This window comes from Eretmochelys imbricata, chromosome 15 (genome assembly GCF_965152235.1).
Source record: "Eretmochelys imbricata isolate rEreImb1 chromosome 15, rEreImb1.hap1, whole genome shotgun sequence".
NCBI classification, from domain to species: domain Eukaryota; kingdom Metazoa; phylum Chordata; order Testudines; family Cheloniidae; genus Eretmochelys; species Eretmochelys imbricata.
In genome coordinates, this window is record NC_135586.1 from 16,339,512 (window position 1) to 16,365,786 (window position 26,275).

A 26,275-nucleotide genomic window follows, 5' to 3' on the forward strand; every position below is an offset into this window, starting at 1 on the left:
CCATTAATTAAGTTTTGTGGCAGGACAGAAACATGCTGAGGTTCCCTGGGCTGGTGGGGCACATTTGCTCCTGACTCTTACCGTGTTGCAGTGGCAGATTAACCCCTGCGCACCCCACTCCTCTTCCTCTCCCGACTCTGAGACGCTTCCCATCTCCCTCATCTCCCATGGCAATCCCTGCTGAGTGACGGGGTACCCCTGCTTCCCGCAAGGGTTGATGACCTCAGATTCTCTGCCTGTTACTTCCCCCTGCCCCTGGCCTCAGCCCTTGGAACGACCGACCTCCTCGCTGCTGGCTCCTGCGCTGGGAGGAGTCGAGAACAGGATGTAGGGGAGGTGGATTGTGCAGGCTGGGTGAGGAGCAGGGGGTCAGAACTTGCTCCACCCTTTGAGTCCCAAACTAGCCCTGCCTTCCAGAAGACCTTTCTCCTCCTTGGCACAGGCTGTGTCCTAGTGGCCACCCATCCCCCTGCTCTTGTTGGGGAACTATTGAATTCCTTGGCCACATCAGCGTGGGGATTAGCAGTTCCCTTAGAGTAGTGGTGCACAAACTTTTCCAGCAATGGAATCCGTCTGCACCCTCCCGCCACCCCCCCATTACTACACAGTCATGGCTTCCTCAGCCATGGAGCTTGGACTGAAGGAGAAGATGGGGGCAGAACTGGGGATGGGGGAGGAGCTGAGGCTAGCAGCAGAGCTGGGCTGGGGGTATAGAGGGAATGGGGGCAGAGTGGAGTTGGGGTGGGGGTGGAGCAGGACTGGGGGCTGAATGGGCCTGGGGGCAGAACTGAGCTGGGGGTGGAGCAGGGCTGGAAGCATGGCACTCCCTCCCCATCCCCCATGGGGGCTGGCCCAGGCCTGCTTGTATGTCTTCCCCCCTCCACCTGAAACATTCCTCTGCATCACCCCTGGGGGGGGGGATAGTTTGTGGGACCACTGCCTTAGATGTTAAACCATGACAATGCTAGGGGTTGTCTAGTCTGGGGAGTCCATGCTTGAATGGAGCCCCAGAATAATTCCTCCTCCTCCTCTGTGAAGAGTTGAGTTGTGGGCCTGAGTTTGTTTGTTTGATCGAGACCTGAGCCCCTAAACATCTGGGGTTTGTGCACCTTCTCCCCAGTCTTCCTGCTCTTCTCCCAGCCCTGAGGTCATCCCCTGCAGCTACTGAGAGAGACAACGCCATTCTCCTACCCTGGAGCGGGGCTGGTAGACACTCCTGGCCATGGTTTCCAGCCCAATTCTCCACACAAGGAGCAACTACAGAATATGACCTTTATCTCTATTAGGCTTTGTCTACTAAAAATTCCTGCCATTCCTGCCGCCGGCTCAGCTCCATTGGTGGAGGAACCGTGGGAGCCCTGGTCTAGATAGGGCACAGATGGCCACCCAGGCCCTTAACTATATTAGTCATCTCTGTTGCTCCCATCAGTGGAGCTGAACTGGTCTCGGCAGTGGTGGGAAACGTTAGGGAGGAAAGCAGAGTGTGCCAGCAATGGAGTGTGAAGAAGGGGGGGATGGCAATGGAGCTAGTGATGACGAATGCTTTGTGTTCTTTGTATGGCCTCTGGGCCAGAGGGGCTACTAAAGATCTGGGTCTTGGGTCTGCTGGCTGATAAGACTGACGGCCAGAGTCAGGCTAGGTGTACGTTCCCAGTAGCTGAAATGCTAAGGGAAGCGCCGTGCGTATGGAAGGCACAATACGTCTAACAGCTGTGGTGGTTAGTGTCCCTTGTAAAGAAAGAACATACGGGGGGGTGTGAGGCACAAACCAGAGGGGGATCTTTGCAGCCATGATGTCGAGTGCAGGGCAGTTTGTCAGGGGTGAGTGAATTCAGAAGGGAGCGAGGGTTGGTAAACTGGGGGTGCGAAGAGCCTGGCCCGTCCAGCAGGCTGTAGGCTGGGAGATTGTCACACATCAAATTAGGAGGAGGGAGGGGGTAATCTGAGCTGGCTTGACCTTGAGTGGCTTAGTAGTGTCCTCTGTACAGATCAGTCTCAGGCTGACGAGACGACCTCTTGCTCCATGCAGTGGAGCGCTCTGGCAGTTGAACTTGCTGTGTCTCCCAAAGGCTGGCCCATGAAGTGTGCTCAGTCTGTTCCATGGCTGCCTATCACCTTGGGGCTATACTATGTGGTGGCGATAGGCAGTACTGGTTGTGTTACTTGGGGAGCTGGAGAGCCAGTGAAAACCACAGGGTCGGTCGGTCTGTCCATTAGCCTTGCTAAAGAATTCCCATGACATCTGAGTCCTGTCCCTTCTGTACCACAGGAGAGGCTGTGGGTTGGTGATTGCCTGATGCGATCATTGCTCACGAATGCCCACTCCTTGGCAGATGTGCTGCCTGGCACAGTTGTATTAAGCTGTAGCAACAACACAGCATCCTTTCCTTACAGAATTATTATTGTAGCTGTGTGACTGGGGCCAGGCCAAATAAGAATGCTTGGCTGCTGGCAATCTGAATTGGCTGCCACTGATTTCCTTGGAGAGAGGGGTGGTCTGAGCACAGCACTGGGAGCCAGGAACTTCCATATTCTTACTCTGTGACCTTGAGCAAGTTACCACCTTAGGTCCTACTCTGCCTCGGTTTCCCCATTCACAAAATGGTAATGAGACTCCTTAACTCCCCCCTGAGGATGAATTGGTAATTTTAGTAGATGGCTTTGACGATGAGGAGCAGTAGGTAAGTGCTGCGTATCGTTGTTGGTCCCACTCAGGCTTGGAAGGGTTTGGTTTTTTTTAATGAACCTTGATAGATAATTTAGCATTTAAAAAGCCAACAGCCCTGGCAGGGTGTTGAGAAGGGGGGTTTCCTGCATGAATGATCATTTTCGGTAATTGTATGTGTGGGAAAGGAGGCACCAGTTAACCAGAATTGCAGCATCTCTGGTCATCTTCTTCAGTTCCCCATTTCACTTTGATTATTACAATGGAATCCCAGTCGCATACAGTCAGTCTCCACACATGCAGAGATACTGAGGTAGGTATGTCTGGCGCGTACACCAAGGAGTCCAGCTAAGAAACAGGAAGCCTAATGTTATGGATCTTGGCTGCTCTCCAGCCTGTGTGTGTCAGGGTGTGACAGCCGTGCCGCCATATGAAATCAGTGGGAGATAAATGTGCAATGGTTTTTGGTCTTTAAAGTGTGTGACTAGCTCAGCGTTAGTGCTGTTTGCTGGCCTAGAGGGGAGGGTGCTGGGGGGGTGAGGGGGGTCTCTTGTTTGTGTCTGCCACGCGATGTATTAGCCGGGCCAGACCAAAAGTCACATAGTGGCACTGCGGGGCTGCCATGTTTATGTCTCCAGGCTTCACCCCTGAGATGCTATTGCATCCTCGCAGCATGACGCTGCAGGGTTGTCACGTTGCAGTCCTGCATTGTGATGCCACATAAGGCCTGATGCAAAGTCAGCCTTGCCAGATGTGGGCTGGACCCTGGAAAATCCAGCCAGTGCCGTGAGTTTTGGAATGGGCAGCAGCTCCCGCACCAGCCCGTCAATAGCTGCAGTGTCTGAACCCTTCTCGTTTGCGTGTTGCCAGCCGCACGGCTGTGCAGTAGCTGTTGTCAGATCCAGCACCCAGGAGGATGGCCAGCAACTCTGGCACTGAACACTGGGGAGGAAGCTGGCACCAGCATCCCCCTGACTTCAAAAGACCTCTCAGTCCAGCTTTCCGCAGGGAGCCAGCAATGTTTTTGTAGCAAGAGGAGATACAGCCATGACCCAGTGAGTAACGCAGAGCTGCTAAAAGTCTCTCTGCATGAAAGCTTCCAGTGGGGTAGGATCTGCAGCCCTGCCTGGGGCTCTGGGAAGCAGGACACCACCAGCCCTCTCCTGGCCAGAGATGACTTGGTATCTGTACTGGAGAACCCAGTACGTGAGAGCAAGTGGCAGGGTGAAAGGGTCAGCATGCTGGAGGTGGGAGCGCCTGTCTTTTAAAGACTCGGACTCAGGAATGCGTAGAGGCCTACGCTTGAGCGGATGAATCAGTGAGCTGGGGTGTGTGGAATGGGGGAGCAGTAACTCCCCAGCTCGCTCCTTCCTCCACTGAGCCCCCAGGGAGCCCCACTGGCCCTAGGCCAGGGTCGGGGGAGGCATGTTTGGGGTCCTCTGCAGTGTGCTTCCCTCCAGACCCTGCGGGTGTCCTTGCAGGGTTAAGGCTGCTCGCATCAGCACTGAGCGGGTGGAGGCTCCCAAGGGAGCTGCTTGTGCTAGCATGGGGGAAGGCCAGGCCCCACTGCAGAAGCCCCTGCATCCGGAGGGCTGGGATCAGAGTTCTTTGCGGATACCTGTGCTGTGTGGATTTCAAGGCTCCCATCTCAAGACACCGCCCCCCAAGCCCCTTCCCTCCTCAGAGAGGAGCATTAGGAGGAAACTGTACAGTGATCCTCAGAGTTTCCTGACCCCTATGCCCCCGTCTCAGAAGTTTTTCTATGGGAGAGTGTGATGTCGCCCCACTCTGGTCTTGGGGAGACCTATCGCTCCATTGCTGATAAGAGGTTCTGTTTTTGTAGGCCCTACATAAACAGACTCTTGCTTCAGCAGTTACCTAAGAAGTGTGTACCTACCATAGCTGTGGTTCTGCTACATCCACACAGGTCTGGGCCTGGTGAGCTGTTAGCCCCCTTGCTGCTGCTAAACCCGAATACAGGCCTGTTCCTGGCACCACCGCTCAGAAGAGAGGGAGGGGGAATGGCCGTGTGCCAGACTGAAAAGGACAAACGTGTCTGCTGCAGCAACCCCAAACTGCTGAAATGCTCTGAAAAGTGTCTCTGCTCAGCCAGCCTCCTCTGGTCACCTTGAACCGAGAGCAGCATCCCGGAGATGGAGAGAAGTGAACGCTCCTGCTGACGGATGCCGTCAGATTTCCTGGGGCTACCAGCAAATTGCCAGGCCTAGAAACCACCAGGAGGAAACATTACATGGAAAGGGAATCTAATTACCTTTCTGGAGAGGGCGGCGTTCGTCCTCTCTTAGGGCCAGTCTGGGAGGTTTCATGTGATGGGCCACCTGGACTCCTGCTGAAAGCTGGTAGATTTGGGGTAAATCAGGGGGTGTGCCCTGTTGGGAAAGTTAGCAAGAGTCTCAGGCCTGGAGGGTAAGAAGAACAGACGCCCCCTGCCCCAAGCATAGATTGCCTGGCTCAGGCAGGAGGCAGTGGGCTGCTCACGTGCATGAGGGCTATTTATGTGCAGGGAGGGGCCTGGCCTGGAGTGTTTGAACTGAGAAGTGCAAACCTGTTGTCTGTAGATTGCTGGTGGATGATGGAAACAGCATGCTTTGCCCTAAGGAGAGAGTCTTGCATTGTCCAACTGTGACCTCTTTTTGGCCCATTGATGGATGCAACTGACGGGCTCAGGAGAGAGCCTGGGGGAGACGTCTTCAGCAGCAGGCTGGTAGCTGGGCAGGGAGTGGAAAGGGAGCTGCCGTGGGGAGGGGAAGAACTAGTTACCGCCAAGGGGGATTGCCTTGTAAAATGTCGGTTGTGAGAGGTACTCCGGTGGGAATGCCTCTGTGCTGTCACACCTGGGCTGCAGCAACGAGATGGGCTTGGCACAGACCTGCCCTGCCAGCTCCCCGTGGGTGATTCGGCTGCCGCCTTCAGTGCCGTGTCGTTTTTCTGAGCTAATGGCATTTAAATACTGTGGGGCAAGCCAAGAGAGGACTTGTTTTCCTCTCTTGTGGACATCAGATACTCCCAAAGTTCTGCTAATTATAGCTCTGGGCACCAGACGGCGGCTTGGAAGGGTCCCAGCGCAGTCGGCATTGATTCTTCCAGAGTTGTTTTCTGGAGTCTGGCGGCAGCGCAGCCTGGATGGAAAATGCCTCTTTGCGGGACGGAAGCATCCTAGCGGTGGGAGGAGTGGAAATAAACAGGGGGCCCCTGGGGTTAGGCTCGTGCTTCTCTCAATAGGCAGAAATGTCTTCCCCCGCCTGCTCTTCGTTGGGCCTGGGCCACTTTCCGTGGTCACCGGTTTGTGCGCCTTTTGCAAGCGTATCCTCCTGCAGCTTGACTCCACTGACTTTCACTGAGTTACCCTGGCATGAGGACGTCTTGACAGTGATGCCATCTCCAGCTTGGAACAAGCCCTCTTTGGTGTATGGGCCCAATCTTGGCATCTTTTACTCCTGTGAGCTGCCTTGCCCACTTCAATGGGGCTCTTCTGTGAGCAGGGATTGCAGGATCGGGCCCTCTGACTGTAACTTGGAAACTGCCCTTTGTTAGGATTCTTTCCCAGGGCTGCGGTGTTCCTTTGGGTTATTCTGTACCAGTAGTGTGCTGCCTTGATGCCGACTGCCGGTGCTGTCGTTTATTTGGAGAAATCCCCTGGGTTTGGATGGAAAACTTGACATTTAGGAGGAGCCGGGCTTGTTTCCTTTTTTAATGAAGCAAAATCCTCACTGTTTTCCACCTTCTCTTTCCAAACAGCCCTCAGCCCAATGTATTTCAGTGCAGTGGAAAGATACGTCCCTAACTTTCTCCCGAGCTTCCCTATTTACATGCCAACTTTGGAGAGCTATATGTGCTCTGTCCCTCTCCATTTTCCAGCTGTGGCTTTGAGATTAGAGGAAAGGAATCCTCACTGTGGAGCAGATAGGAACATGCTCAGGGAAAGGCAAGTAATACGGGCAGAGGTTTGGCAGTGCATACTGCAGTGGTTGCTAACCGTTCCCACTCTGTCTCCTCTCCATGCATCAGCCTCTCTGTGTCTCTACCCTCCGGAGGGTGATGTGCACTATTCAATCACATCCGGAACCTCTCCCTTCGCGATGAGCCCAACGCTCGAGCCTGTCACTCATGCAAGGAGTCTTATTGACCTCAGTGGGAGTGCTAACGTCAGTGAGGGCTCCAGGATCCAGCTCTTCAGCTGCGTCTGCAGGTTCTACTGCCAGTCCAGCTAGAGAAAAGCCAGCTTTCAGAGTGACTGGCTCTGAGGGATCAAGTGACTTGCCCACAGTCACTCAGGAAATCTCCTGAGTCCAGTCCCAAGACCATCCTTTCTCTCTCTCTCTCTCTCTCTACTTATTGCTCTTTGTAACTTACTCTAGACCTGAGACTGTTCCTGCTGTCTGAGTGCCTCTGTGTGGATTATAGGGTGTGTCGGAAACAGCTCTGAGCCGACCAGACTGTGCCTACTAGCTGGCAAGCTGTGAATGAGACACTGGGTAGTATCTAACCTGCAGGGAGGTGCCCTGTGGCCAGCATGCACATCCATTGTAAAGCATGGAAATGGGAAAGAGATTGAAGGGACTTTAATTAATGAAGCATATTCCTTTGATGCACCTGGAACGTGTGATTTGTTACTCTATTGCTGTTCTGTGAATGACTTTGACATACTTTACATGGTAAAATAAGGCTGGCTCCTGTTCCCATGGAAGTCAGTGGAGCAGGATCAAACCCATGCCATCATTCTTCGCTTATTATAAGCACGTGTATCACTCTTTGCATCGGGATGTCTCAAAGTGCTTTACAAAGGAGCTCAGTATCATTATGGGGAAGCAAGAGATTGCAGTATTGCAAATAGGGAAGCAAGAGAGGCGAACGGATTTGTCCAAGGTCACCCAGCAGGCTTGTGGCTGAGTCAGGAATAGAACCCAGGTCTTCTGAGAACCAGCCCAGTACTCTATGCATTAGGCCTCACGATCACTCCTGTACATAAAGCATAGCACTTTACCTTTTCAAAGCACTTTACAGATAACAATTATTGAGTCCTCCCAACACCCACGTACGCTGGGTAAGATAGTATTAGCCCCATTACACAAATGGGGAAACTGAGGCAGAGAAATAAATTTGCCCACGGCTACACAGCACACCAGTGTCAGATGCAATTAGGAATTGTGACCACCTGATTCTCCACCCCGATGCACGTTCCTTCAGATCATCCTGAAGCAGAGACAAAAAGCCCTTGAATAATGATGTAAAGTATCAGCAGTAATATTTAATGCAAACCTGTCCTTTGGGGACTTTTCTTTTTTCTCATGAAGAAACGTCAGGTCACTATTTTATATATAAAATAGGGGCATTAAAAGGTGGATTTGACTCTGGTCTCTCCTGAGTGAGCATAAAGTCTTTATGCGGCATGGGCCATAATGGTTGGGCCAGGATTTTTCAGTCTAATTGAGCCAAGTTTGGAAAGATCTATCCTTGGTTAAGATTTTGAATATGGTACAAATCCTGCAGTCCTTACTGAGCAAACACTCCCATTGAGGTCCAAGGAATGAGTAGAGCAAGATTTGGCTCGATATCTGTGGATTGCTCTTTCCTCTGCAGTCACACTTGGCGTCAACCATGAAAAATGGTCTATAGCCCTTCACAACATCCGGGAGTTAATCTCTGTGGTCAAGGTAGCAACTGGAGTTGCCCATTCAATAGTCTAGTGTCTCCCTCTTGTGGAGGAATATAAAACTGCATTAAGGATGATGGCGTAGGGTTGGCAGAATTCAATTTATTTTTTTTTATAATGTCGATGGGGAATATTGATTATTTTTGAGCATTTTTTTTCACTTAATTTTCTGCAACTGTGAAATATGGGAGGGTCAGACAATAGTTATTTGACAGTAGACACTGAGATTCAACATCACACGTCAAAATATACAAAGTAAATATCCTTAAATTAAACTCTGGTAAGTTTTCAAGCAGCATTTTTCTTACTTTCCCTATTGGTGGAAGTATATTTTTAATGGATTTGTGTGTGTGCCATGAAATCGACATTTACCGATAAAAATTCAGTCCTCCCAAGCCAGTCTCTGACCGTCAGTCAAAGCCTGCCTGTTACCGTGCTCCATCAAGAGCTGGTTGGAAAAAGGCACATTTGGTATGAAAATGTGCATGAGAAATGTCTAGTTTCCTTCTGTGTTTTGCTGAAAAATTTCAAAATCGTAATCTGTTCCGACCAGCTCTGCTTCCATCCATTTCGGCGTACGTACAAACTATGCCATAGTCATGAATACGCTGGCCGCGTGTTCTCATCTGATTTGCATGTGAGTAATGGCACACAGCCCAGCGAGCAAGAAGAGCTGGTGGTGCTGGGAGCTCTTAGTTTACATTTTATTCAGATTCGTGGTTGATTTCTCCCCTCTGGGGCCTAGCAGCTGCACAGTTCCGGACTAGGTTTGAATTATGATAATTCTCAGCAGTCCCAGTTGTGCTCAGGGCTGTCCCTCTAGTGAGAGAGCGTCTCTGTCCCAGAGAGATCACAGGTATAAGACAGACAAGGGTGTGAGAGAGGCTATAATAGCATCCAGTTTCACAGAGAGAAAATGGAGGCATACAGGGGAGTCTATGGCCGAGTTCCAGAACCCAGCTTTCCTGAGCCTAGGGCTATGTCTGCAGTGTAGTGGACAGAAGAAAAGAGACCCCAGCCAACTTTGGAAGAGCTAGACCGAATCGCCAGAGCTGCGGCGGAATGGGCTGCTGCTCCAGGTCCATACCCAGAGCGCTGGGTGGGCGTGTACTGCTGCCTCTTTGGTGCTATGGTTGTTCAAGCTTGTTAGATTAGAGCTCCCTCGGACGTGTTTACATGTGCTGCAGCTACGCCTTTCATCGCAGTGTGGACCTGCCCTCAGGCCAGGGCTTTCGCCACAAGACCATCCCTCCTCTTTGCCTCTTGTTCGCCCAAGGGCACGTTTTCAGCACAGCAGGCCGAGAGCTGGCCTTCTGCTTCTCATGCTCTCTGCTGAGGCTTGTACAGCACAGTACTCAGGAGATTTACAAGCGTGGCAGAACTCGGCACTCCCAAACGAGGCGAGAGTGGAGTTCCCACCAGCCCTGAGAGAGAGGAAGGGCAGGAGGGGTGCCAGGTTGAAGGAGAAAGGGTAAAAGAACCCAAGCATGTTGGTTGCTAACTGTTTGCCTGACGGGAAGGTGCCGATGAAAATCTGCAAGGATGGGGCTTCCTCATCCTCGGTTGGCAGCTTGTTCCATTGCCCAAATTCTTCTAGTTAGAAATGTTTTTATTTTCTGCTGAACCTCGAGCTTGTTACTTTATTCTGCCCTGACTGACGCTGAATAACTAGACCTGCTCTTCCTGGTAACGTCCCTTTGCTGCTTTGTGGACAGTGGTAATCTCCTCCCTTTGCTGTAGGCTGAACAGTCGCACTTCCTTGAAATTCGCCTTCCGAACCTGTCATCCTTTGGGTTCTTCCCTTCTGGTCTCTCTCCAGTTTGTCTACACCCTTCTCCGAGCGTGGCGCCCAAAACTGAGTGAAGTCCGTGCCCCAGCTGAGGCTTAACTTGTGCCAACCAGAGTAAAACAACCTCCCCGCTTGGCTTCCATGTGATACACGAGGTTGAGTTGCCTAGACAGGGCGCAGCATTTACCTTCTTTACCTGAGAGGTGAACAAGGCTGCCATTTTCAGAACTGCTCTATGCAACCAAGACCTTGCATGCTCCTTGTTTCTGGTCCCCAGAAATGCATTAGGTGATGTGCAGCTTTCTGTGCTCTTCATCAAGTTGCTCTGTGTGATGTGCCTCGATCAAGCCTCACTGGGGATTGTAAGGAAGAGGGAACCAGCTGGTGCAGCCAGTGGGATGGAGCTATTGTATTGCTTGGCTCTCTTGTTCTTCAGTTGCCAGCACTTCTCTGTCTTGTTGTTTGCATCTAATGCTAAGTCCTTCTTATCAACAGCACGCTAATGATCCTCTGGCGACACGTGAAAGTTCCTTATTCTGCAGCATTAATTATATCCAGGTCCATCCTGCGAACAAGGGTAAAGAAGCTGAGCTGCAAGGCTCTGACCAGTGCCTTTCTGCACACTGGGCATGAGGATTTGGACTCTTCCCCCTGCTTGAGAACATGGTTTGAGCCCACCTCTCTCGTCTCACCACATATGGAAGTGAAGCCTCTACCCACTTCAAAGCCTGTTGTGAGCCTGTCCCACTAGCCATTCCCTTAGCTTCTCTTTCCACTTGGCACTCTGGTCAAAGTGGGGTGAGGGCGCAGATACCAAGTGCTCTAGCTTCAGCTCTCTTGATGCTTGGACGGTGTTTTTGGCATCAAAGCGAGGGGTTTGAGCGGCCCAGCCCTGCAGCCAGCCGAGCATCATGGGCTCTTTCAAACAACGCTTTTGGTGTTGCTCGCCTGTTGCTGACAAGAGGCCTGTGGTCGGGGCTGAATGCCCACATTTTATTGCCTTCAGAATGGCATCCAGGCAGTGACAGCACTGGCAGCCCATCTGTGTTTCCACTAGGCAGATCAGGGAGGCTTGATCTCATTAGCTAAGGCTCAGGCGAGAAGCCTAGTTCAAGGAGTTGGCAAAGGGTGGCACTTGCCTGCAGAAGAGCCGTGGTGCTGAAGAAAGCCATGCTGTTTGGTTCTCTCTCCGTCTTGTGGCACTTGGTCACCAGCAAACTTGGCTGACATCACGACTTACTTTGGTTTGGCTGTGGGTAGAGACTTGGCTGCAATATCAGGCTCACGCCCAAAGGGGCTTTTACAGGGGTCCATAAGTTGTGCTCAGTTGTACGCCCTGGAGAGAGGACCCTCTGCCCTACACTGGCCGTGATGGAGAAGGTTGTCTGTTGCCTCTGCTCCATGCTTTGGTGTGCGGTGAGGGAGATACGCTGGGTTCTTCCCATGGCTACTGACACCAGGCCTGGATTGCGCAGTCTTAGCCAAGGACAGAGTCTATCCCACCACAATTTGTGAGCTGATCTATGTAATTTTGTCTTCGTTCGTTCCTGCTGCAGTTTCCTTTCCCCATTTGTCCTGTTAACCCTTGCTGTTCACTGGAGCACTCGTGTTCTGCTTGTCTGAGCTGTGGTTTTCAGTTTTGCCAGCGAACCCAAGTCAAAGCTGTGCATCCTTTTTCTCCAGGGTATAATTTTAGGTTGGGCGGCTGTGTGACGGCATAGCCCATTTCTGCTTTTAATTAAAGGGACCTCATCATGGTCCATACGGCCAAATCGGAGTCTCCTCTTTGTCCTATGTATGCTTGCAAAGTGCACAGACAAGGAAATTCACCTTTGTCCAGGAAGCCCTCACTAGACATATATGCCACTTACAGCCTATTTAGGGGGGTTACGTAGTGCAAGGCCCTTGTACTCTGGCCTGCTGCCCAGCGGGGAATTTCACCCATCGTTCTTTATGTTTATACCTAAAACAAATTCTTTCAGTGGTTTATCTCCCCTAAGGTAGTCCAGTATTCGCTCTGCAGCCTGGCATTTACCTTCCTAAGGAAAAAACAATATATTACCAATAACCCAGCTCCTTGCACACACGCACACAGCGTGCCCTGCCCCGCCCCAAGCAGCTTGCAATCTAAATAAGACAGGCCAAGAGCGAGAGATGCAGTGCAGGAGAGGGCGGTGGTAGGGATCACTGATTACGGGGAGCTGGGAGGACGCTGGCTTGATATTATTCCTTTATTAATGGGTACACACGTGGAAGAAAACTGGAGTTCAGGAAGACCAGACTGTGCCAGGCGATGCTGCTGCTAGTTTCTGTGACCATGGCAAAGGGCTTTATTACAAGAAGAAGAACTGACCCATGAGATGGAATCCGCTTGGTACCGGAGTTCATACCATGCAGTGTAATGTCATGTTCTGTTCCGAGAACATTTGACAAGAAGCTGCGTGGCCCTGTGGGTAGAGCCCTGGGCTGGGACTGGAGTCCTGGGGTCCAGTCCCAGCTTTGCCGCTGGCCTGACCTTGGCCCAGTCACTTCCCTTCCTGTTCTTTGTCTGTTTTATCTATTCAGATTGTAAGCTCTTCAGGGCAGGGGTTGTCTCTCCCTTCGTGTTTGTACAGCATCTGTCAAACTCAGTTGTATTCTGTGCCCTCGTCCAGCTCAATCCCAGTGATAAAGAGTTAAATTGGAGTGAGAGATCATGAAGTGGAGAGGCGCAGGCAAGGTGAGAGGACAGAGAGGGGAGGAGAGAGAGAGACCAAGTCCAGGAACTGTTGGAAGAAAAGAGGGCCCTGGATCCTGAAATGACCCTATGTCCCTGCTGAGCTCCTGTCTAAAAGCTAATGACCTCAGAGAGCTGAGATAGAATGTGTTGGTCCTCCCCTTGTCAGAGTTGTCATGCATTTGACTTCTAATTTTTGGGGCAGGGTGAGCTTTACCACGGTGACGGAGTGAGGTGTTTCGAAGGGCACCAGCAGGGTAAGGCTGGACTTAGATGGGCCTCTGCAAGTTTCCACCTGGAGCCCTGGGAATTGCAGTCAGTGTGGCTGAACCCAGCTCTGCGACCATCTTGAGCTGATGGGGTGGGTCTGTAGACGGGTGTGTTTGAAAAGCACAGAACGTGCTTCTCTCTTTGCCCTGTAATTTCTGGTTTGGTGGCTGTGCCGGGTCAGGAGCCAGGATGACTTCCCCTAAAATTGCAGAAAAAGGCTGGGTTTGTGACCGGTAGCCACTCTTCCTAAAGCATTTTTCAATACTGTAGCTCAAACCCTGTAGCTTTAAGATGCACATTGTAGCCAATACCTGCCCCTCTGCATTTCCCTTTTTTTCCTTTTTCCTCTGTTCTCTTTTGCATTCCTCCTGTGTCCCAGGCCATTGCCTCAGAGGCTCAGCATACGGGTTTCTTGTGCAGAAAGCCGTGGGAACGTTCTTGCTCTTCACCCGCAAATGAGCCCCAGGTTCTAGCTGTGGGATCCTCCATTCAGTGGTGGGTGGGGGCAGAAATCTTGCCTTCAGGAGAAGGCCGCAGCAATGTGAGCACTGTCCAACTATCCACTGAGCAGGAAGGACGCCCCTGGGCTATTCACACCTGGCACCAGGCCTTTTGATTAGCAAGGAGTATGGAGCGGTGGCATCCTGTGAGTGAATTACAGTCGGTGGGCTTGATTCTGAGAGGGGCCGAGCCCCCACAGCAGCACATGGCAGTTGCAGTGGCTTAACATATCTCAGGATCTGGCCTTGATGTCTGGTGGCCTGAGCTCAGCACTGGTAGGGAGCGAAACACAGCGGCTGCAATTGGAACAAGCTGGGAGGCTCAGGGGAGGGTTACTCATGTGTGAGGACAGCTGCTATACGGAGGGAGTTTTCCTGCTCTGGGAATGTTTCCCAGCTCTCCTCCCCTCCCCCTTTTGAACCATCATAACGTCTATTTGTAACTCCCTTAATGACATGTTTGCTGTGCTTCTGTATCCTCCTCCTCCTCCCCCCCATTGTCCATCCCTCCGTCTCTCCCTGTCGTTACAATAAAGATCCAGTGAATTTAGTTTCTTCTCTGGGGGGTTCCATCAGCTGAAGCCATCCTCGGACCTGCTGTGCCCATGGGCCAGTCGCTTCCCTGCTCTGTGTCTCAGTTGCTCAATCTGTGAAATGGGAATAAGGATGTTCACTTTTGTGCTTTGAGATCCATGGGTGGGAAGTGCCATGCACGTGCTAGGTAGTATTCCTTGTGCCTAGGAGAGCCAGCTGAGGCTGTTTCCGCAGGGGAAGGGCTGGAATACCAGTTAGGACTGAGAGAGAGAGACTGGCACTGGGTTACAGCTTCAGGGGCAGGGGAACATGGGGGAGAGAGCAAGATCAGATGACCTTTGACGACGACTCCTTAATGCCTCTGCTAAAGCACTTCAGCTATGGAAAGTTACTGCCAAATATTCCAGAGGAGAGGTCGGAAATGAAAACATGAGGAAAACACCCTAGAGAGATGGAGCTGAGCAGAGGAGGAGTGGAGCTGATAACACATTCTTTTCCCCGGCAGCTGGAATGGAGTTCTGTTCCTCCTTGTTCATTACAATGGCTCCTTTGCAGCTGGAGGCTGAAATCTCCTGCCTTCCTACACCCACCTACTTTGCTAGGATAGAATGACCAGGGGGAGAGTTTTTTAAAACAACAGCACTGGGCATTTAATTGGAAAGATAATGATCATCTTTGGAAAAAGGAATAAGAAGCAAAACTTAGGGAATTTGCTACAGACCGAATCCTCCCACTGTGTCTTCAAATAACAGTCAGAGCCTGGTCTCAAGCTGCAGCAAAGGGTCAAAAATCTAAACTCAGCCTTAACTCACGTCTTGGTAAACTCCCTTTTCCCTCTCACCCGAGCCTGAAGAACAAACAAGCGAAGCAGATTGGGGCCTTTTTTAGCACCAGTGTGTGGGCTCAGGCTGAGATGAAGCCCTGGACTCTTGGCCCTCGCTCTGAACTTCAGGGACTGTAACATACATGCCTGTGGCAGATTCAGCTGTGTTTAGTTTGAATGCAGCTGTTGTTGTTAGGGGCCTGTTGCGTGTGGTGGGAGTGTCCGCATCACTGACGGGGGCTGTCACAGCTCAATGGTTAGAGGGGCTGCGTTTCACCAGGTTGCAAATCCATCCAGCCAGCCTTCCCGATTCCTGCCCATCACAAGAGGCCTCAGGGGTGGGTCTGTAGTTGAAGGAGGCATTGTACGTATATGTAACATCGTTCCCCAGTGTTGGGAACCAATCCTAGTGCTCCTTAACAATCCTGCCTTGGCTTACTTTGTAAATATCTCTATTTGCTGAGTATTTTTCATACCACTAGTCACTCAGTAGGCTGTGAACATAGCAAGGCTTTGCACCCGTACAGCCCTGTCCATTTGAGGGGCTTGGAGCAGTTTACAGAGTGGCCAGGTGGAAACTTTAGGGCACTGGCAGCCAATAGGGAACTGTCTGGGAAATGGGTCCTCCAGGAATCAGTCCTGGGTGAGGATGAGATGTAAGCAGCATCCATCCACCCACCACCCTGTAGATGTTTTGTTTGAGCCAGCTCTAGGCCACCTGGGCACTCGGTGTTTTGAATAAAAAGAACGAGGAGTACTTGGGGCACCTTAGAGACTAAAAGAAAAGGAGTACTTGTGACACCTTAGAGACTAACCAATTTATTTGAGCATAAGTTTTCGTGAGCTACAGCTCACTTCATCGGATGCATACTGTGGAAAGTGTAGAAGATCTTTTTATATACAGACAAAGCATGAAAAAATACCTCCTCCCACCCCACTCTCCTGCTGGTAATAGCTTATCTAAAGTGATCACTCTCCTTACAATGTGTATGATAATCAAGTTGGGCCATTTCCAGCACAAATCCAGGGTTTAACAGGAACGTCGGGGTGGGGGGGGGGTAGGAAAAAACAAAGGGGAAATAGGTTACCTTGCATAATGACTTAGCCACTCTCAGTCTCTATTCAAGCCTAAGTTAATTGTATCCAATTTGCAAATGAATTCCAATTCAACAGTTTCTCGCTGGAGTCTGGATTTGAAGTTTTTTGTTTTAATATTGCGACCTTTAGGTCTGAGATCGAGTGACCAGAGAGATTGAAGTGTTCTCCGACTGGTTTATGAATGTTATAATTCTTGACATCTGATTTGTGTCCATTTATTCTTTTATGTAGAGACTGTCCAGTTTGACCAATGTACATGGCAGAGGGGCATTGCTGGCACATGATGGCATATATCACATTGGTGGACGTGCAGGTGAACGAGCCTCTGATAGTGTGGCTGATGTGATTAGGCCCTATGATGGTGTTAGCCCCTGAATAGATATGTGGGCACAGTTGGCAACGGGCTTTGTTGCAAGGATAGGTTCCTGGGTTAGTGGTTCTGTTGTGTGGTATGTGGTTGCTGGTGAGTATTTGCTTCAGGTTGGGGGGCTGTCTGTAGGCAAGGACTGGCCTGTCTCCCAAGATTTGTGAGAGTGTTGGGTCATCCTTCAGGATAGGTTGTAGATCCCTAATAATGCGTTGGAGTGGTTTTAGTTGGGGCCTGAAGGTGATGGCTAGTGGCGTTCTGTTATTTTCTTTGTTAGGCCTGTCCTGTAGTAGGTGACTTCTGGGAACTCTTCTGACTCTATCAATCTGTTTCTTCACTTCCGCAGGTGGGTATTGTAGTTGTAAGAATGTTTGATAGAGCTCTTGTAGGTGTTTGTCTCTGTCTGAGGGGTTGGAGCAAATGCGGTTGTATCGCAGAGCTTGGCTGTAGACGATGGATCGTGTGGTGTGGTCAGGGTGAAAGCTGGAGGCATGTAGGTAGGAATAGCGGTCAGTAGATTTCCGGTATAGGGTGGTGTTTATGTGACCATCGTTTATTAGCACTGTAGTGTCCAGGAAGTGGATCTCTTGTGTGGACTGGACCAGGCTGAGGTAGATGGTAGGATGGAAATTGTTGAAATCATGGTGGAATTCCTCAAGGGCTTCTTTTCCATGGGTCCAGATGATGAAGATGTCATCAATATAGCACAAGCAGAGTAGGGGCGTTAGGGGACGAGAGCTGAGGAAGCGTTCTTCTAAGTCAGTCATAAAAATGTTGGCATACTGTGGGGCCATGCGGGTACCCATAGCAGTGCCGCAGATCTGAAGGTATACATTGTCCCCAAATGTAAAATAGTTATGGGTAAGGACAAAGTCACAAAGTTCAGCCACCAGGTTAGCCGTGACATTATCGGGGATAGCGTTCTTGACGGCTTGTAGTCCATCTTTGTGTGGAATGTTGGTGTAGAGGGCTTCTACATCCATAGTGGCCAGGATGGTGTTATCAGGAAGATCACCAATGGATTGTAGTTTCCTCAGGAAGTCAGTGGTGTCTCGAAGGTAGCTGGGAGTGCTGGTAGCATAGGGAATTCATTTGCAAATTGGATACAATTAACTTAGGCTTGAATAGAGACTGAGAGTGGCTAAGTCATTATGCAAGGTAACCTATTTCCCCTTTGTTTTTTCCAACCCCCCCCCGACCCCGACGTTCCTGTTAAACCCTGGATTTGTGCTGGAAATGGCCCAACTTGATTATCATACACATTGTAAGGAGAGTGATCACTTGAGATAAGCTATTACCAGCAGGAGAGTGGGGTGGGAGGAGGTATTTTTTCATGCTTTGTGTGTATATAAAAAGATCTTCTACACTTTTTCCACAGTATGCATCCGATGAAGTGAGCTGTAGCTCACGAAAGCTTATGCTCAAATAAATTGGTTAGTCTCTAAGGTGTCACAAGTACTCCTTTTCGTTTTGCGAATACAGACTGACACAGTGTTACTCTGAAACCTTAGAGACTAACCGATTTATTTGGGCATAAGCTTTCGTGGGCTAAAACCCACTTCATCAGATGTATGGAGTAGAAAATACAGTAGGAAGATGTATTGTACAGTACATGAAAAGATGGGAGTCGCCTCACCAATTCATCTTCAGAAATAAGGCTCCATCAGAGGGAAGGATGGGAAACCAGGCATGAAATATTTGGGCTGTTTCAGATCAATGTTGCCTGGACACATTTTTCCCTCCTTTTCCAGGTTCATCCATCTGGGTCAGGTTGATAGGACTCGCAATCACTTTCCCAGGGCTTGCAGGGTGTCCAGCCTGATTCCTCTTGCTTCCTCCTATGCCTGTGTTTCTGTATGATATGAGCCCTCTGAGAGCATGTTCTCCAATTCCTCCCTGCTCTGATATTTACCGCCGAGGCGTAAAGCCATTGGCTGCTCTGTGGAGGACCCTCAGAGACACAACGCAGTAGAATTTAGAGCAACCAGGACTCCCACTAATAGCGGTGTACAGAGCACACAGGCGGGGCCCGGGATTGCAAGTGCTTATGTGACAGTTGCCATCTGGGCTGATGTGCTGGGGTTTGAACTGGGGACCTCCACAGCTAAAAGCATGAGCTGAAACAAGCTTGAGCTAAAGAGTCAAGGCCCTGGAGCCAGTTGTATCCCTCTGTGTATTGGCATCGAGGGGGACTTGAAACATGCAGTCCCCAGTGGGGTACACAGAGAATATTCAGAGTGAGCCTTACCGATCAATGATCCACAGCACGAGAACTGGGGCGTAACAGGCCCAACTAGAGAGTGTGACCTGGGAGAAGGGGGACTGACAAGGAACTTTCTTCTGAGTGCCCAGCCTGGAACACACTCAGAGCCAATGGCGTTGAGCGTGGTACAAAAAGTTAGATGTGTCGTCCCCCCCCCGCACCACCAGTGTTGTCATCTCTTGCGATTGTATCTCAACTCTCGTGATGGTTGATGTATTTCTTAATGTCCCAGCTCCTGGAGTCATGTGATTCCACGGGAATCTCAGCATTCGTTTTTTTAAAAAGTAAGTTTCTACCCGTTGTGGTTGCAGAGGAGAGCCTGAAAACATGGCCCAGTTGCCCTTGAAAGGTTTCCAACCCAGACCATAAATAAAAACACCCCCCATGTGGATTATTTTAAAAAAAACAAGCAAAAACCCTGCATTGTTGTTAAGCCAATTTCTTGGTTTTTAAACTAATCTGATGTTGGGGGAGGGGACTAACACACACGATTTTGGAATGATTGGGTTTGGCAATACTGTTTCCTGTGTGTGTCCCCTGTCCCGTCCCCCCTCCCCCCCCACTTTTTTGTACCTCCATCCAAACTTAAGTGACCTCCCTAGGGTCCAGCAAAGGTCATTTGCCCAATAGAGGTGGGTCTGTAACTAAAGGTCAAACAAACCTGTGCTCGTGCCCGGAGATGGGCCTGCACTGCATCTAGGCAAATCCGGAGGCGTTTGGATCTGGGGTGTGGTCTGAACCCATGTCTCCTGGAAGCTTTGTGGACCCTTGAAACGTTCAGCCACAGGATTGCCTCTCGTCGGGGGTGCTCAGGGCCCGTTGCACCTTTGCTCAGCTCCACCAGTCAGCGTATGTAAGGAAAACACCAAATTTAAGAGTCCGGTTGAAAAACTGGATTCGGTTTCTGGGCTGGGGCTGTGTCCTGTTTGCTTAAAGTGCCCTGCGGGGCCATCCTCCCGTGAACGAAATTGGCCTGGGCTAGTGTGAGCTCCCCCCCCCGCCCCCCCCAGTCGCTGTCACTTTGGTCCTATTCTTGTTCGCACGCCCCTCCCGCAGGCCAGGGAACCTCAGCACCACAGGAAATGGCTGTCGTGGGAGCGCTCGCCCCGGCAGAGGGGCTGAGCTGTGCGCGTGCGTTTGTGTGCACAGGCAGGGGGTGGCTGCCTTATGGATTTAGTCAAGGCTGGGAGTGAACACATGGGTGGCTGTTGTTGGGTTTCTTTGGCCCGGGGCAGCTTTCAGACTTGCCTGCCGGGGTTATGGATTCAATCGTTATTCAGGAGCGATTAGTGGAGCGGCTGCTTTCTCCCCGGACGCAGGCCCAGAGAAGCCACCTGGTCAAGCTGAAGGTACGGGGTGTATTTATAGCTTGGGGCGGGGGGGGGGGGGAATGCTGCCCGAGGAAAAGGGTTTAACCGCAGACGGGACCTCTGAAGGCGGAGGAGCGGAAAGACGCTGGGAAGGGGAAGAGCCAGGAAGCAGACAGCGGGACTGGGTTGGGTGTGAGGGGCTGCAGGGAGGTGTCAGACAGCTGGGAGACACATGGCAGAGCAGTGTTGTTTCACACAGTGACTCCCCTCCGCTCCCATCTGAGTAGGGCAAGGGAGGGACACTGGGTGGGTGTGTACATGTACACACTGCCTGATTTGTGTTACCATGTTAACGCTGCATTTCACTAACCAGGCTTTTTTTTTTTTTTTTTTTTTGCTGCTGTTCTGGGCTGGTGACCATGTCTCAAGTTCACCCACACACTGTCCTGCTAGGCTTGGCCTGGGAAGGGGGTGTGAGGGGAGCAGGCCGTGGGAGCTGTGGTTTTTGATCCAGGCAGTTGCTTTTGCCTCTTGTCTGCTCAGGTTTTTGAAAAGGGAAGGGGAGTACAGGTCCGTCGCTGTACGCTCGCTGCCCTGGCAAAGATGCGGTGTCACATATGCCCTATACAGAGCAGAGTGGCTGCCCTGCGTTTATCTGGCCATCAGGAGGGGCACTGAGGAGCTGGCTGGGAACTGAGCACTGACCATCGTGGTTGGAGCACTCTCTGCACCAGTCAGGGGCCAGGACAAAGTGTACGGGGCAGCATCCGCTGCAAGCTGGGGTGCAGGCAGGGGGGCCGTCAACATCCTGGCTTGGGATGGATCATTTCCTGCCGTCTGCCGTTCTCGTGGCATCTGGCTGGTTTTCACCATCACACAGCCTTTAACTAGTCCCTAAGTCTAACTAAACCCACTGGGTCAAATTGATCCCTCGGGTAATCACTGGGTTAGTGATGCAGTTGTGTGAAATGGCAGGTCGGCCTATGTGAGGGGGGGTCAGTTGTAAAGGAGATGGGGAGAAGCCAGTGTGTGTGTGCATATCAAACTGCTCATGCAGCCCCTGTGGAGGCAACGTGCATTGTGCCACACACCTTAAATTCCAGTGTATATATGTAGACAGCCCCTGGCCGAGTGGCACAGCAGTACGAGGGATTTCTTCCCTTTGCCAGACACCCAAATGACAGTGCTCCTAACAGAGGGGTAGGGTGTGAATTTAATAGATCTCCGCCTACAGGCTGCTGTTACCGTCTGTACCCTTTGTTCACCATAAGCGCTCGATAGGGCTGACTGCGGAATATGCTGGGATCTCCCCAAGATACAATGTATCGCCGTGACCTTCGGCGAACCAGGCAGTGTGTCCCAAACTGGAGATTAGACCCCTTTGGTTTATAAACAGGGCCCCGAATGTCGGTGACGCCTCCGCTTTCACTCTGGCTGGCTTTAGCCGTTGCCTGTGGGGCATAGAATCATAGAATATCAGGGTTGGAAGGGACCTCAGGAGGTCATCTAGTCCAACCCCCTGCTCAAAGCAGGACCAGTCCCCAACTAAATCATCCCAGCCAGGGCTTCGTCAAGCCGGGTCTTTAAAACCTCTAAGGATGGAGACTCCACCACCTCCCTAGGTAACCCATTCTAGTGCTTCACCACCTTCCTAGCGAAATAGTGTTTCCTAATATCCAACCTAAACCTCCCCCACTGCAACTTGAGACCATTGCTCCTTGTTCTGTCATCTGCCACCACTGAGAACAGCCTAGCTCCATCCTCTTTGGAACCCCCCTTCAGGTAGTTGAAGGCTGCTATCAAATCCCCCCTCACTCTTCTCTTGTACAGACTAAATTAGCCCTGTTCCCTCAGCCCCTCCTCATAAATCATGTGATCATTTTCTTTGTCCTCCTCTGGACTCTCTGTAATTTGTCCATGTTCTTTCTGTAATGGGGGGGCCCGAAACTGGACGCAGTACTCCAGATGTGGCTTCACCAGTGCCAAATAGAGGGGAATAATCACTTCCCTCAGTCTGCTGGCAACGCTCCTACTAATGCAGCCCAATATGCCGTTAGCCTTCTTGGCAACAAGGGCACACTGTTGACTCATATCCAGCTTCTCATCCACTGTGTAATCCCCAGGTCATTTTCTGCAGAACTGCTGCTTAGCCAGTGGATCCCCAGCCTGTAGCAGTGCGTGGGATTCTTTTGTTCTAAGTGCAGGACTCTGCACTCGTCCTTGTTGAACCTCATCAGATTTCTTTTGGCCCCATCCTCCAATTTGTCTAGGCCACGCTGGACCTTATCCCTATCCTCCAGCATATCTACCTCTCCCCCAAGCATAGTGTCATCCACGAACTTGCTGAGGTTGCAATCCATCCCATCATCCAGCTCATTAGTGAAGATGTTGAACAAAACCGGCCACAGGACCGATCCCTGGGGCACGCCGCTTGATACCAGCTGCCAACTAGACATCGAGCTGTTGATCGTTACCCGCTGAGCCTGACGATCTAGCCAGCTTTCTATTGACCGTGTAGTCCATTAATCCAATCCATACTTTTTAAACTTGCTGGCAAGAATACTGTGGGAGAGCGTATCAAAAGCTTCACTAAAGTCAAGATATATCATGTCCACTGCTTTCCCCTCATCCACAGAGCCCGTTATCTCATCATAGAAGGCAATCAGGTTGGTCAGGCATGACTTGCCCTTGGTGAATCCATGTTGACTCGTCCTGATCACTTTCCTCTCCTCCAAGTGTCAGGGTCACTCCTCCAGGGTTGTGTGACATCCCGAGGCCTTCGTGTGGGTGTGAGGCTGACCCAAAAGGACACGCACTCAAAGGAGACAGCAGGGCTCTGCCTGGAAGGATGTGGCTGTGGCTGACCTATCTCTATGCAAGCCTGGCTTCCTGCCCGCTGCTGCTGTTTTATTTGGGTCCAGTGGGGCTCCTTTAGGTATCTGGGTGTTGTGGGCTGTGTTAGGTGAGGCTTGGCCAAGCCCCATATTAGGACTGTGCAGGGGGAGAGAAAGCTTTTGCAGTGTTACCCATCCCTGAGGTCCAAGCCCCCAACCTGCTGGACGGCGGGATTTTACTTCTACTCCCGATCAGCAGGTGGGAAAGACACCCGCTCTCCTTCACCAGCTGTGCTCAGACGTCATGGAGCCCACCATTCCCCCAACACGGAGTCCCCTGCTCTCCCCAGGCGGATGACCCCAGAGTGTCAGTGTTGGAATATGTCTATTACCGCAGCATCCCTTCGAGCGTAAAAGGCACCAACAAACAATCAAACCTAATGACCATGTTGGATTTATCGTATGACTAGGGCACCACCCACCTCTAGGCCTCGTGAGCTTTCTTGATTGACTACATCATCCCCTCTTTGCGGTGCGGATGTAGGACTCGGGTAGCTGACTTAGAAGCCATATTTGCCCTCCGTTGAGCCCAATGCGCCACAGGAGTGTTACAGCTAGCAGGAATCTGACCTGTTGTTCAGTGCCTGTAACACGGCATCGGGTGGGCCCGTGTGCAGCTAGTCGGTCCATGCTGAGATAGATATTTTGGGCTAAATTCTGCCCTCAGACATGCATACACAGCCCCCACTGAAGTGGGTGGGAAATGTGCACACATGTTTCTGGGCAGCCGCTGATCCATGGTATGCATCCCATGATAGACTGCTTCGACCTGGCCTTGTTCGCGCTGAACTTCTCTGTCTGGGACCACAGTGGGGCGGGTTAGGCAAGCTACGTTAATATGAAAACACTAAATAGATTAAAGTATTTAAAAGACCAAAGTGCCTTCCTCAAGGGAAGGGAGGAAGCCCCATTAGAGCAATGAGGATCTCTTCCCCCCCCTTTTCCTCTGGGGGAAACTGCTTCTGCACCCCACCTCCCCACACGTACACTTTGGAGCGTGTGCACTCAGCCAGGCTCCCAGTGCAAGAGGGCCAGCTGGGATTCCCTTCGGCACTTGACAAAGCTATCCCTGAATTGGTCAGAGGAGTCGCTGGGGAGCAATGGGAGGGTTTCCCCTTCCCGGAGACTGAGCTGCCTTTGCATTAGCTATTCTAGACCAGGGTTAAAATACAACGAAACTGGAAGGGGAGCTCTCCTATCCATCAAGCAGCCCCAGCCGTGGGGAGGGGACCTCTCACCCTAGCCCTTGACTAGGGATGAAACGATCATTTTCAAAACGCTGAAGGGAAGGCATTGTGTCGGTGAGTGAGCTATTGATTAAAGGCAGCAGTCTGGGCCCAGTAGGATCTGTCCATATGAAATGGAGCAGCCAGTCTCCTCTGAGGTGTACATAGAAGGAAGTAACTAGCATTACAATAGGTCTAATCTCTCCAGCTTGGCCTGAGTAGCTACCGGAGAGGCAATAGGCCAAACTCACCCAGTTTTGATTTCATTGAAGTTAGCGGAGTGACTCCAGGGCTCGGTTTGGCCCATCTCTCCATTGTCAGAGGCGGAGTTACCTCATCTGGTGGGTTTTTTTTAAAAGAATAAACGATATGGGACGGGAGTTGTTATTGCACGGTTCCTGTTCCTAAGGTCCCCCAAGATAGGAGCTGGTGATCAACTGCTTCCAAAGACCATTCAGAATGACTCACATCTCCCTCCTAGACCAAACTCAAAGCGCGTCTGTGTGAAAAGGGACTAGCAAAGGGTGCTGGCTGTTTAAGTCCATCTTAATTTACCACTGAACAAAACCTAGGGCCTCCTGGGTTATTGACCGTTGTATTTTTGATTGCAAGCCAAGCAGCCAGAAAGCAGAAGAGCTCTGGCACATAACACACACCCAATAGAGGGGATCCTTTTTCTTAGTCTCCCGATTCCCTCTTGCAAACTGACACTGACCTTTTCTTACCCTTCTTAGCATGCGTCTCATCTGCCCTTTGCAAAGCACGCCGGGGCGTAGCTGCGGCGTGTTCCCCAGGCAGCTCTCCCGGCAAGATCCAAGGGAGTTGGGTGCATGGAGAGGTTAAAATTCCCCTCGTAGTAATGAAGCCTGACATTGCCCGGGAAGCCTGAGATCCGTGCCCTCCTTTCCAGTCAGAGGAATCCAGTGACAGACCTGGAGCCTCTGTCACTTTTTATCAAGAGAGTTTCCTCCTTCGCTGCTGCTGCTTCCTGGGCCTGTGGTTTGGGATGTCAAAACCTTTTAGCTCAGTCAGCTAAACGCTTGCCTGGGAGGAACACTAGGGGTGCCAGTTCTAATCCCACTCCTGACTTCACTCTGTGATTTCATGTGTTCATTGCCCCCCCGTGTCTATATTAACTAAGGTTGGGAAGGAAGCAGAGGGGATCAATGCTGAAATGTAGTGTAGAGTCAAGCCCAGGAGACTGGGATTGGAGCCTCTGGCCACGCCACTTGTCAGGGTTAGAGTGATAAAAATGTCACGGGTCTGGCAACCCCATTGGGAGATTCGCCCCAGTGGCACAATGCACATGATTTGGGGGGGTTTGCCCCAAATATTTGCTTTGGTGCAAGTAGCTTCTCCAGGCACTGTGCAGCTGGGGCCAAAGAAGAGAGAAGATGAGGATCAGGGTACATCTTCAGCTGGGGTGAACTGGCCTAACTTTGCAGGCAGTAGGCAACCAGGGAGGGGGCAGTGTCCAAACCCATGGATGGAAGCACTGATGCCAGTGCTGGGTGGGAGCTGCGAAAGGCTCTTGGCTGTGCTGGTCTGTGTGGGCGGCGTGAATCCTGGTGGCGGGTTTGTTTTTAAGCCAGCCGCGGCGGGTTTGAAACACAGAATTTGGGCTGCATCCAGCCCGGGTGGTCGACGAATTGCCACGTGGCTCAGATTTGGATGGGAGCATGTTTGCCAGGTCCTTGCTCACCTGCCTCACTTGCCTGCCCCTCCTCTCTAGGGGTTGTGGGGGACAGGAATATGCATGCAGCGTTGCAGCGAGCGGGGGGACAGATTTTGCAGCTGGGCTGTAGGGATCCGGGACTGGTGACTGAGCAGACTTGGCTGAGAGAAGGACTCCTCTGTGTAGCAACTGCGGTGTGCAGCCAACAGTTCTTCCCAAGATACATGAGCTATGACTGCTGGATTCATGGGCTTTTGCTGAGCTGAGCTAGAATTTGTGGCATGATAGATACCCGAATTGGCTCTTCCCGCAGGCCCCAGAAAGCTGCCTGTCACATCTTGAAGCCAGCATTAACCCCTCGGGTGGGGATGGGAGCGCTGGAGTTAGCTCTTCTTGGGTCGTGCATGCTGTGAGAGCTCTGGGAAATAATCGGCCTGTGCTAAAGGAGAGCTGCCTGCCTCACTTGATGAG

General features: G+C 51.3%; 1 protein-coding gene across 3 annotated transcripts in view; it reads left to right on the top strand.

Moving 5' to 3' along the window:
• The window catches only part of SEPTIN5 (septin 5), a 68,929-nt gene that overhangs the window by 24,608 nt on the left and 18,046 nt on the right, over positions 1-26,275 (top strand). For 2 of the 3 annotated variants that reach the window (XR_013348043.1, XM_077834866.1), the window contains exon 1: positions 19,923-20,048. The exons of the other annotated variant lie outside the window; for it this stretch is intronic. Coding sequence is in view for 1 of the 2 variants with exons in the window: in XM_077834866.1 (XP_077690992.1) it covers positions 19,959-20,048 (90 nt within the window). In the remaining variant the exon portion in view is untranslated. Of the gene's footprint in view, positions 1-19,922; positions 20,049-26,275 lie in introns of those variants that run through there. 3 annotated transcript variants of the gene reach the window in all.